General features: G+C 41.2%; 1 protein-coding gene across 2 annotated transcripts in view; it reads right to left on the minus strand.

The window, feature by feature from the left end:
- UNC13B (unc-13 homolog B) overlaps positions 1-11,385 on the minus strand; it is a 210,768-nt gene extending 199,383 nt beyond the window's left edge. For both annotated transcript variants that reach the window (XM_050987179.1, XM_018922952.3), the window contains exon 1: positions 11,297-11,385. In XM_050987179.1, the coding sequence (XP_050843136.1) occupies positions 11,297-11,318 (22 nt within the window). In that variant the 5' untranslated portion in view covers positions 11,319-11,385. The remainder of the gene's footprint in view (positions 1-11,296) is intronic.
- Between the last annotated feature and the right edge of the window lie 867 nt (positions 11,386-12,252).

Consider the following 12,252-nt stretch of genomic DNA (forward strand, 5'->3'; position numbering starts at 1 on the left):
TGCTAATATTTACCCCTGTAGCTTCCCTGAATTTCCTGCCCTCCTCTGTATCTAAGCTCCTCACTTCACCAGAAAGCTTCTTCATCTTCCCTGGAAGCTTGACAATTACTAACCTACATATTCAACTATTTACTTTAACTTAGCTTCAGACCAAGCTGAAGCTTGGTTCATTCGGATCATTCAAACCAAGTTCACTTCATGTCCAATTTCCCTGAAGCATCTTCTGTGCCTCTCAAAGTCACATCTACAGTTCACTCCATCAGTTTTATGGCTGTGGTCACTGTCTGATGGTGAAACTGTCACACAACACAGCTGGCACTCCAGGAACAACCAACAGGATATATTCTCTGCTGTGGGGAGTCAGTATTTCACAGTGAGAACACCCAGAAATACTTTGCTCTAGCCATGTTATGAGATTTTTTCCCACATTTAAATCCTGGACTACGTGCAGTAGACCTCTTGTGCTATCACAGCAAAATCTCTTATCAGCTCTTCCCAAAGCAATTTCAGCCCAGCTGGTTCTCTTTTATCCACACTAATGCTGCTTTACAATTTTGCATCACCAAAACACAGTGGAATTTTCCCAGTCACTTCTATTCCTCTCTTTCTAGACTAGGAAAGCCCTTCTGACATCTCTGTTCCCCTCATAACTCCCACTCCTGTGACTCCTGCTAACCTTTTGGGGGCTCGTTCTGAGTCCTAAACTAACAGCCTCCTTCCCAACACTTCAGCCACAAGCTTCCCATCCTGCTTTATAACACCAATGTGTTTGCATCTTCTAGGAAAACTAACTCAACACTACTAATTCAAATGTTTTACATTATTTACTTCAGAAAACCATAGCACTTGTCATGGATCCAGTAACCCCTATTTCATCTGCAGCACTAGTTCTTCCACAACATTCCGTGAGGAAAAAGAAATACACAATGCAGGTCCCCAGGAAGTGTGCACAGGGTTAACTCATTTATATTCAAACTTCTGTTGCGAGCTACTCTCCTCCAATACAGCCTGAGCAAGTTTCTACATTTTTGACTAAAGCGTCAGGTTTATACAGAACAGTAACTCAAACTCAAGTTCACAACAGAAGTAAAAGGTCTGTCACTTGAGCTCTGGTACACGACACACCTGCCACCAAGCAAAAGCGTAACAATACACTGATTTAACACTGAGATCTATTAGGGCACGGCACGTCTTGATCTCTTTTTAACCATGGAAAAATATGTAAACACTTGTCATTACAGTCAAATTACTCATAATATAACATCCACTTGCCTCTATTCAAGTAACAGACTACCAAACTCCATTTTTTCCAATCGTTAAGTACTGGAAGAGCAAGGAGTACAACTTTCATAGTAGCTTCTCCAACCTAAGGAAAGACACACCAGATTCTGCTGTTCAGATGCTGAAGCTAATAAACCATTTCAGCATAAAAAGCAGAAATCCGTCACATATGGTAACCAACATAAAGCTACCTAGAATCATAGAAAATCCTTCATCAATTTTAGTTCAAAAATCTGACCGTTTCTGTTAAGACTCTAGGTTGTTACATTCAAAAAATACTATGTATTACACAGGCTCATACTAGATGATTACAACAAGCCATTCTGTCCTTATAACTATGGAGTTTCTAAGCAGTTAATCTCCTCAAAAAATCTACTAAAATGGAGTATACACAGACTCCACTTACTCAATTTGACAGGTCGAAATCTAATAAAATTCTGCACATGCAGCAAGTTATACGAGGTGGGAAAGGCTGAAATAAAACTACTGTTTCATGTCCATTCTTCCCTTCCTACCAATCCAAATCCATGTTGCATGCCAAATTCAAGTCACACACTACAAGTTTAGGTTCAGATCAGGAGCTCAGGATTAGGGGATGTCCAAACCACAAAATATTGAGAGTTTAATTTAAAACCATGACTTCATTAATCTATGAAATGGCATATGATTTTGGTAAGGTCAGAAATCCCAAATCCAAAAACAAAGGCAATCTCAACTTTCTAGTAATTTATGACCCGTCTGACTTTGAAAGCCAAGCCACATGCATGAAGAAGCCAAACAATCTCCTGAAAAATACCACCTGGTTGCCTTTAAAGAAATCTTACAATGAAGAATAACACATCAAATTTGGAAGGGGTACAAATGGGGAAAAACAATTTTCTACAATGTGTGTAGTAGTTTACTGAGCAGTCAAATTCCTTCTTCACACCAAGCTGACAAACTACCTTGGCACCGTGTGTCTGGTACTCCTGGCCCTATAGGAAGAAATAATTACTGAAGATTTGTACAACAAGGATTTGTAGCTCTCCAGTGTGCAACTGCAGCTATAACACTCCACAAGGACTTTGTTTGCAAAGGACTGAGGTTGTTGGAACAGAAGAGTATGTGATAACTACAAGCAAATAACCACAGATACTGAAAATCTGCAGTCCCTGGACATTTTCTGAAAACCTGTTCTGAAGTTTATACAAGTTTTTAGGAAAGGAAAATGTCTCTAAAAGGTTTCTGTCTAGAAATTCAGTCTTTACATACTCATCAGCTTTATGTTGATTATCATATATGACAAATTTCTGGTTTTTATGCTGAAATGGTTTACTAACTTAAGCATCAGAACAGCAGAAGTTGGTGTGCCTTTCCTTAGATTGGAGACGCTATTACTAAAGTTGTACTCCTTGCCCTTCCAGTACTTAAGAACTGGTAAAAATTGAGTTTGGTAATGATGCTGGATAAAAACCCTACATATCCTTCAGAACATGTTCTAGGTGATACAGCTCCTTCACAGTTCCCTTCGCCTTATCTAAGCACACCTGAATCCTTGGCACATGGACTGCAGCACTGTGCTGCCGTAACAGCTCAGAAAAGTGAAAGCTTTCATGGGCCACCACATTTAGCTCCAGATCCAAATTTCTTTCAGCAGATGCCAACAGAGACAACAGCAGGTTGGTTATATGGTGCAGATTTTGCCTGAACAGAGCAGCAAGCCAAAAGTGAAGGGACAAAGCATTTTGGGTTTTTTTTAATGATGTTTTTAAGCTCAGTATTACTACATTGGCCTGAGCAAAGAAAACAGAAGTGTGCTAATACTCAGAAGCATAATTTTGCAGTTATTTTATACCTACTAATTAGGTCTCTTTGGTGGAAATGATGGACTCTGTTTAGCAGAGCATTTAGGTTGTAAAGATTTAAGAGAGTTAAGACACAAGAGCTTTAAGTAATAAAGTTACAACCAGTATTCCTTAAAGGGACACAGTCAAGGCCTGAAGCCAAATTTCTTTTCAAACTCGCCAACAGATTTTGGCTAGAGATTATCTTGAACAAGACACCTCCTCTTACCCTTCATCAGACAAGATATCCCAGTCCAATTCACCTTCCATTTATACAGTATGCTCAACTGCAAGGAAGAGCACCAAGAAACTGAGATCAGCACAAAGCTGTTGAAATTACACATCTTCTTTACATTTTTTAATGCTCCAACTCCCCAGATGCAGGCAATCCATAAGGGAACAAAATCAGGATTTTTAATTCCTTTAACATAGTTCTTACCCCATGCATCCTGCCCAGCAATTTTAAGATTTTTACAAATTTAAGTCTGGCCAGCAGTATTAAATCCAGCAAACAAAGCAGGCATCAATTACTTATATCTGTCAGTGCCTCAATTTAATTTTCTCTTAGCACATGGTTTCCACGAACTGAACCTCTCTCAGCTTATAATTCCATGGTGAATTCATGGACCCACCTCCCACACAGGTCTGTCCAAAGCTCATCTGACAAAAGGATGAACATGCACTTGAGAGCAGTATGGCAGAGGGAACATAAAGTCACAACCATTAGTTGGCAGCATTCCCTTTCATTTTTAGGATGCCCACATGTAGCTATCAGAGGCAGCATTCCTGGCAGTACTGTGCTCCAATTCCTTGCCACTTTCCACAAGAGCAGGACATGAATCCAAGCCATAATATGGTGCTTAGTAAGTTCAATCAGCATCAGTCAAAAAAAATTCCTCAGCTGAGGACTTATTATCTAACTGGATCCTCCAGCCACAGCTGGTCTTTTGCACCCCACACTACACAAGGAGGGAAAGGCTGCTAAGACCTGTAAGTATTCAACATTTCAGGTTTTTTAAGTGCAATTATTCAATTATTCAAAATTCAAAATGGGGAAATAACTAAAAGGACAGTAAGAAATCTGTTTTGAAAGCCTGGTGAAGGAGTTAGATGTCTCTTCTATCTTGTTAGAGATACGTTAAATGTTTATGATGCACCAAGTAAATCACATTTGCATCTTTTAATGAAATTATCAACCAGAGATTTCTCAGGCTTTTTTTTTTTTTAATCTGGATCTTCCCAGCTGAAATAAACATATAGATGCACATAATGTATTTCATAATATATTTCACTGAAATCTGCTCATCACAGAAGACAGCAGTACTCATATAAAGACAGTTAAAAAGAGAAATGCTGAAGAGCTCATATGCCTGCCAGTACAACTTCAGTTTTTTCAAAACTTGCAAATAGCATTCCAATTCAACAACTGTTAAACAGGCAGAACAACTGTTTTGGATCACCACTCCCATTTTCTTCTACAAAGCAATTATTTAATAGTTACCTGCAGCAGCTGTGATCAAATCAAATAAAACATGGGCTGTCCAAAAACAATCCCTAGCAATACATGAGGGACATTTCAGAGGGAGTTAATTTCATAACGTTGAGACTAATTACTACCAATTGACTAAGAATAAATTTGAACCAAAACCATCATAATCAGATTCAGGAATCATTTATTAGGTGTTTTCCAGGGGACCAAGAAGCCACTCCTCCTCAAACAAGAAGGATAGCTGAATTCCACTCCACCTCAATGAGCTGCAAAGCCATGGTAAAATACAAGAAAAAACTGTATTGACACAGGTTGTGTGGCCCAAGATGAAGAAAGTTAAATGCGTGGAAAAGCAAGAGACTTAACAAAAAATCTGAATAGAGACAAAACACCAACAAGGGTATTGGTCTCCCAACTCATCAGCTGATTTAACTGATGATGGTGAAAAAGCATTAAGCATCCCATAAACATCTGCCACATGCTCAGGAAGAAGCAAGCACTTGAGAGATCGGGTATATTCCAGCCTGAGGCAAGTGAAGATAACATTAAATATTCAATGTGCAAGTAATAAAAATCAGAAGGTCTAAAAAACTGCAACTTGCATGTAATTGAAGTAGTCTGTAGCCCAGTGACCTTTGTTTTACATGCATCCAGAGAGATTAGAAAAGAGGCTCCAAAAAGAGCAGAGTATGACTCCCAAGGTGACACTCAGAACACACCTGTAAGAGGTCAGGTACCTACAGAAAAATGTCTGAAATGTCTAAGGAGTTAAAGTTCTGGTAAAAAAAAAAAAAGATGCCTACTATTCAGCACCAGCTCAGTAAGACTGATCCAGAAAAATGTCTGAAATGTCTAAGGAGTTAAAGATCTGGTAAAAAAAAAAAGATGCCTACTATTCAGCACCAGCTCAGTAAGACTGATCCAAACTGTACACACATGGAATTTTCTGAGACACAAAACTCACTTAGGGTAGAACAGTGTCTCAGTCATGTGAAAAATTACATAGTATGGTGGGTATCCAGTGAAACAGTAATAGAGAGTCACTTGAGAGCCTGGCCATGATCAGTGATGTTTCCTGTTCCAAAGCCTGCTATATTTCACTCTTTCTCAACTGGACATTTACCACTTACACAAAACCAAGCAGGACACAGAGGCCAGTCAAAAGGAAAATAATAAAAGCAGAATTATGCACAGCAGCCTAGTCAGGTATAAGGAGAGCCTAAGAGGAAAAAAAAAAACCATCTGAAATCTTTCTAAATGCAAAGAGAGCTGATCCAAACACCCAGGATATACCTATGGAATAGGAATCCATGTCACAGAAATCATCTGCCAAATTTTATAGGTGACAGTTTACAAGCAAAACAACACTTCAGCAAAGCTCTTGGTAAACATGGCTAAAGCAGGCACAGATAAGCACACACCAACAATACAAGTAAAGCAGATTTTAGCTCTCTATTTAACAATGATTAGATCAACACAACAATATTAAATGTAATTTTACTACTAAACGAACTTTTGAAGTACCGTCAGAAAGTAAAGGCAGCAAAGAAAAGCAAATCCAAGTGCTAAAGAGAAACCTTTTAAACTCTTGACTCCAGAAATCATACTGTCAAACAAGAGGCAAAATCAGCAAACTGCTTACATACACTTCCACACCAAGAAAATGCCAAGTATTAACCAGTAACCTCTAAGATAAGAAAGAGGCAGTGTTAGTGAAGACCCTGTACACTTTCAGAGCAGCTCCAAATCAGCTTGCAAGACCACACAGGAAATTATCAGAATGAAAAAGCAACAGAGAAAGAGTTATTAGACACATCCCTCCAGTTCAAGATCTCTTGAAAGAGCAGCAAGAACAGCTTTTATGGAGTGATTAAAGTATTTTTCAAAACACCCAGTAATATTTGACCACAAGGCACAAAAAAATAACCAGAAGAAATTTCAAAGGAGATATAGGAAGATGATTTGCCATCAGACATATGCATTTCACATCCATTCAAGTCAAGGATTTGAAATAAGGTCCTAGATTAAAAAAGCAGTTTAATTTGCTTGGACTTTCATTGCTGCTGTGTAAGCTGCAACTAGATCTTGGACGGTTAAGAGTTTAAAATTAGGTTCTTTCAGCATTTAGATTAAATGCAGCACTTTATTGCATATTAAAAGAGTATGCTAATAACAACTTTAACAAGTTAGGCCTGGCAGATGTCACACTGAAGGAGTCAGCTGAGAGTACACCATGAGAGGAAGACAGAAGCAGACACTATTCAAATTCAGGATCCATCTCTGTACCTTCCCTTCATCCCTCTGAGAAATATAGGGAGATTTCAAGTAGTTCATAGTCCCCTAAATACCTAAAAAGTAGATTCCACACCGTTTGCACTAACTGTGCCCAAAGCTGAAAAGGTGAGGATTTTAAATAGGAAATCAGATGATCACCTGTGCATCAAAAGCCAGACATGGTTTGCAGGTTTTACTGAGCAACAGAAGAAGCTAGAAATCTTAAAAAGCTCTCTCCAATTACACCTTTATAAACCTAAAGCTTAACTCTCAGCACAAAAATGCTCTTTTAGTATAGAACACTTCTATCTTAGCCTAATTACCCAAATTTCTAATGCACTTCATTGTGCTCCAACACTACCTACACTGGTAACTTCCTGAGTAAGGACAACTAGAGAAATGGAGTTCGTAATAGTCACACAGCAAATTCTAAATGAATCGTTACGTTATTTTAATATCCTACTGTTAGAACCTTGCATTTCTGCTACTACTTTTCATCTTAAATTCTTCATCATTTTGACCTACAAAAAGGTGGATATGTTTTTTTTTTCTCAATTCCACAACCATTTCAGAAGAGTCATAACAGCAAGCCAGAGGCACTGCATTCAGTCTTTCAGAGAACACTGAGGTAAGTTGAGGCCATTACATCAAGATAGGGGAAAAATCCTTTAAAGAGAAGTTCCTGGTACTTGGCCACTTGTAGGTAAAGGTATTTTTTAAGTACACCACAAGACTGAACATGTTTTTATTTCTTTTATCATTAACATCCATTTCCATTTTCCTTCTTTGCTTCCTTCACTTGGATGTCAACACAGTTCAATTCAGTACTGGAATGCAAATTTTTCTGGTACTACAGGGATGGACAGTTAAGTTTTTGGAGTGATACTCCAACACTCCAGCTGTTTTGACAAAAATGTCACAAGCTCTTCTAATTCTTCAGCGCAGCCACACGATAAACATTAGGCAAACAAAAAAATATCATTCCTAACCTCCAGACAATGTCATTTCACACAGCAGTCAACTTGAAATTCTAGAGTGCAAAAGCTCACCCAAGTGATTCTTCCATGTAACTCTGGCAGCCAATCTCACACAGATATCCGGCCCCAAGATAAAGGCACATTACACAAAAGCACTATGACCTCTATGGGACTAAGTCAGGTACTGTACACAGGGATAAGGGAAGAACCCCACTGCCAACATTCTTGGCATTATAATTATCAGGTGGACCAGGCAGGTCAAACACTTTGAAATAGAGTGACAGTGAAGATACAGCTTAAGGTGCTATGAAGCAGACAGGAGAAAAATGAGAAGAGAGCCATCAGTCTTTAGACAGCAAGGGCTGGGGACAAAGGATGCAATAAAAGTGAGCAGGTGAAAGGGCATGAACTATGTGCCAGGACAATGATAAACAGAGCCAATGATGGAGTGATCCAGCCTCAGCAGGGTCCACTTCGCTATGACCCCTGCAAGCTGTGCTGAGACAGCAGTTATTCCCATCACCAAGTCAGGAGACAAGAAAGATCAGGAAAATAAATTTTATCTAATTTAGATGTGGGGTAAAATCAAACGTTACAAGAGAAAGCCAAGAAAGTTATCAATGCAAGACTGATGTAAAAAAACTAAACTGCTTCCCTGGGATTAGTTTTATTCAATATGTACTATTTTCACAAATACAACACTAAATGCAAAGTAATAAAGCAAAGTATGCCAAGAGAAGATTATCAGACATAATCCAGACACAGCTGCTCTGAACAGGAGTGTGTGCAACCTCCCTTGCACTTAAGCAGCAGAATCAAAATACAAAGAAGTCTCCTAAAAGCCTCAATCATGTAATATTCAGAATTTCTTTTCTCCTTCACTTCACTTACACTCACTGCATATTTTCCTGCTTCAAAAGAAGCCCTTAATTTGCTCCTACAACAGCCCATTACCACTGGCTTATTTCACACATACCCTGAACTACTGCAGACAAGCCCAGACTCACAATTCCTCTGAGCTTAGATTTTCTGTCAGGTGTTTCCTATTTCTTTGGCAGATACAGCTCAATGATTCTGGAAAAAACAGAACAAAGCAAACAAAATACACCAAAGAAGCAAACAAAAAAAGCCACATAACAAAACAACAACAAATAAAACCAGCAACAAAACAAATAAACAAAGGGGAAAAAAGGAAAAAAAAACCCCACACACACAAAAATTTATTTGTTCTCCAAGAAAGTAAGAGAAATGTAGCACTTGATATCAAGAAGACATATGCTAGCTGGTCTTTCAGGAACAAAGGCAGACCCAGACATGTTTGGTCACCAACACTGAGCACTGTTTTAGATTAGTGATTCATTAAAATACTATTAATGCGCGCAATTCAAGGGGGATGGAAAATAAATCAATAAATTAAAACACTATCCTTCTCACTAGCAGGCTTCTTGTGGCGCTGACACTTATGGCTTTTTCCACATTTTACTTTACACGTAAAAGTGCAATCGAGATGCTATTAACAGCGTCCCAATCACCTACATTTATTCCATGGGGGTTTTTGTTGTCTTTCTTTGTTAGTCTCAGCTCTACACCATCCAACCCCACACTACTATGTAGTCTTATATGTGTCCCATTTTAAATAGAAAAAAACCAGCTTTTCCAACTTTCTTACTAACAGATCACTGCTGTCTCAACAAGATCAGTTCATTGGAAAGGTAAAAAAATCAAGAGAAGTGCCATTATGTTGGGCTTTTTAAAAAAGTAACAATAAAGCTGCCTCCTCCTTGCCCCGGTTGTTTTATCTCCGATCCTGGTATCTGTTTCGTTTTTCACACTGCTCCACCTCAACATACTTCCATATCATGTTAAATGGTTGCTTCTTGTGAGAGCTCATCAGCTCATCATTTCAGTCTTGCCTATTTCAGAAAATATGTTTGACGTTTAGTAAATTGACTACATTCTGCAATCTTACAATAAAGTTGTTCAGTATCATTCATTTAAATGAATTGTGGTGTCTTCTACTGTCTTCACACAGCAGATGGAAATGGAAGATAAAATTTTCACAGTAAATCTTCATACAATGTCACCAGCCATCTCAAATTTCTTCTTTAGCTCTTCACACAAACAAAGAATTAATGAAACACAAGAGCACACCAGGCTCCTGAAATACTTCTGTCCTAAAAACTCTACAAATCAAGAATAAACACCTTGAAAACAGAAGACAGTTGCAGCAGCTCAATCATTCAGTTTATGTTCTTTCGCTATTCCTCGCGAACGGCATGTAAATACATTCTTAAGATAATCAAACCCACATTACTTTAAAGGACACTCTGAAAACATTTTGAGGATGAACCACCATCAAGAATAAAACAAACCCTGTTACACACATAGGCATCCTTTGGCTAGTAAGACTCTGTTTCAAAGAAGAGATTTTGGCAAAACCTTCAAAACGAGCTAGACAACTCTGCACTTCAGAGTTTACACGTAAGTACGCAAAAAGCATATTTAAGATAAACTTTGTATTTGTGCACCTCTCCTAAGCCTTTAAACACAACATGTGTTTAATAAAAGAGCTGAAACTTAATTCAGAAACACTCCCCAAAAGCAGTGCTCTCCCCAAAAAACTACAGCTCAAGATGCTCTGTTGGGCATCTTACACCATCACCGACACAGGGCTTTTGACTCAAAAGAGTGACAAACAGCTGGATAAGGCACTGTTATCAATAAATCCGTGTGTGTAAAAGAAGAGCTGAATTGCCAGCAGTGCCAGTTTTTTTATCATTCCTGGCAAAGGAGCTGAGAACATTAAAACTACACTTTTAAGCCGCAGGGCACGGCTGAGCTCGGGGACGCCCGGTGACCGCGGCGTTCAGTGCAGGGAGACACGTCCCAGTAGCGTGAGCCCTGGCAGATGGTTTCCCCCACGGATTTCTTTATCATTATTTTTTAGCACAAGGCAGGAAGAAACGGGAAAACAGAGACAGCACTATAATCCACTGAGCAGAGAAAGTGCCGGCTTTCCGCAACCTGTTCTGCAAGGGGACGAGGCTTCATAGCAGGATGAGGAGGTAATTAGGCATGTATGCGAAATAACAATGCACGCTCTAAGGCGAGTGTACGGAGTGACAGCAGCCTGCTTCCTGCCCGCGCCGTTCACTGGGCGATTCAACTCGTGTCCGAGCCAACTCCCAAAGTCAGCCACGGCTCCTCCCGGGGCTCCGGACCTCCCCGGCAGGGACCGCCGCTCCTGGACCCGCACCTGTTCCCTCGCCATGCGGCACCTCCGGCCCAGGGGTGCAGGTGGCGGCCCGGGCCGCGGCCGCCCGCGGCTCAGGCGGGAGGCACCGGTACGCCCGCCCCTGCTCCAGGGAGGCTGAAACCCACTTCACCCAGGACAAAGCCAAACCCTGCCCAGGCGTGTCCCCCCGCTCCGTCGCCGCCGCCGCCCCGCTCACCTCGCACGCAGAGCAGCGACATGGCGGGCCCGGCAGCCGCCCCCGGCTCTCCTCATGCCGCCCCGCGGACACCGGGCGGTGGCGGCGCCTCAGCCGGGGCGGGGCTGTCCCGCCGGGGCAGGGCCGAGTGACGACGGACGCGTCAGGGAGAGCTTGCGGCCGGTCGGGCTGGCTGAGCTCGGGCGCGGGGTTTTGTTGTTTAGGCTCTCTTCTTTTCAAGCTTTTGTTTCCCTCCCGAAAGGCGAGGGAACTCGATGGAGGAGGAACGCCCTAGATGTGTCTTCGCATGAGTGCTTGGACAGGTTCTGGTGTGTTAGCGTAAGAATTAAGGAATTTGTTGAGAAGGACCCTTAGGGATCATTGAGTCCAGCTCTTGGCCCTGCACAGCTCAACCCAAAAATCCCACCATGTGCCTGAGAGCATTGTTCAAACGCGTTTTGAACTCTGTCAGGCTTGGTGCTGTGACCACTTCCCTGGGGAGCCCGTTCAGTGCCCAGCCACCCTCTGGGTGAAGAACTTTATCCCACAATCCAACTAAAACCTCCCCTGACACAACTTCAGGCCATTTCCTCAGGTGCTGTCACTGGTCACTGGAGAGATCAAATCAGTGCCTGTCCTGCTTCCCCTCCAGGTAGAGGTAAATTGCTGTAAAGTGTCCTCTCAGTCTCCTCCAGAATAAACAGGTCAAGTGACCTCAGCCATTCCTCATATGGCTTCCCCTCAAGGCCCTTCCCCATCTCCTCTGCTGATGAAGGAGCTCAGCTGATGATGAAGAATCTCTAATGATGCCCAGTAGCAGTTGTCTGTATCCCTCCACATGTGGAAAAAGCCATAAGCCAACACTTAGGAAAAGCAGGAAAGCAGATGTGATTACTGTGTCCTAAAGCTCTGTCTCCGTACCCTTCCAGCTACAGTGGCCAGCCAGCTCTGAGGGTTTCTGGAACCTTTGTATTTGT

This window comes from Serinus canaria, chromosome Z (genome assembly GCF_022539315.1).
Source record: "Serinus canaria isolate serCan28SL12 chromosome Z, serCan2020, whole genome shotgun sequence".
NCBI classification, from domain to species: domain Eukaryota; kingdom Metazoa; phylum Chordata; class Aves; order Passeriformes; family Fringillidae; genus Serinus; species Serinus canaria.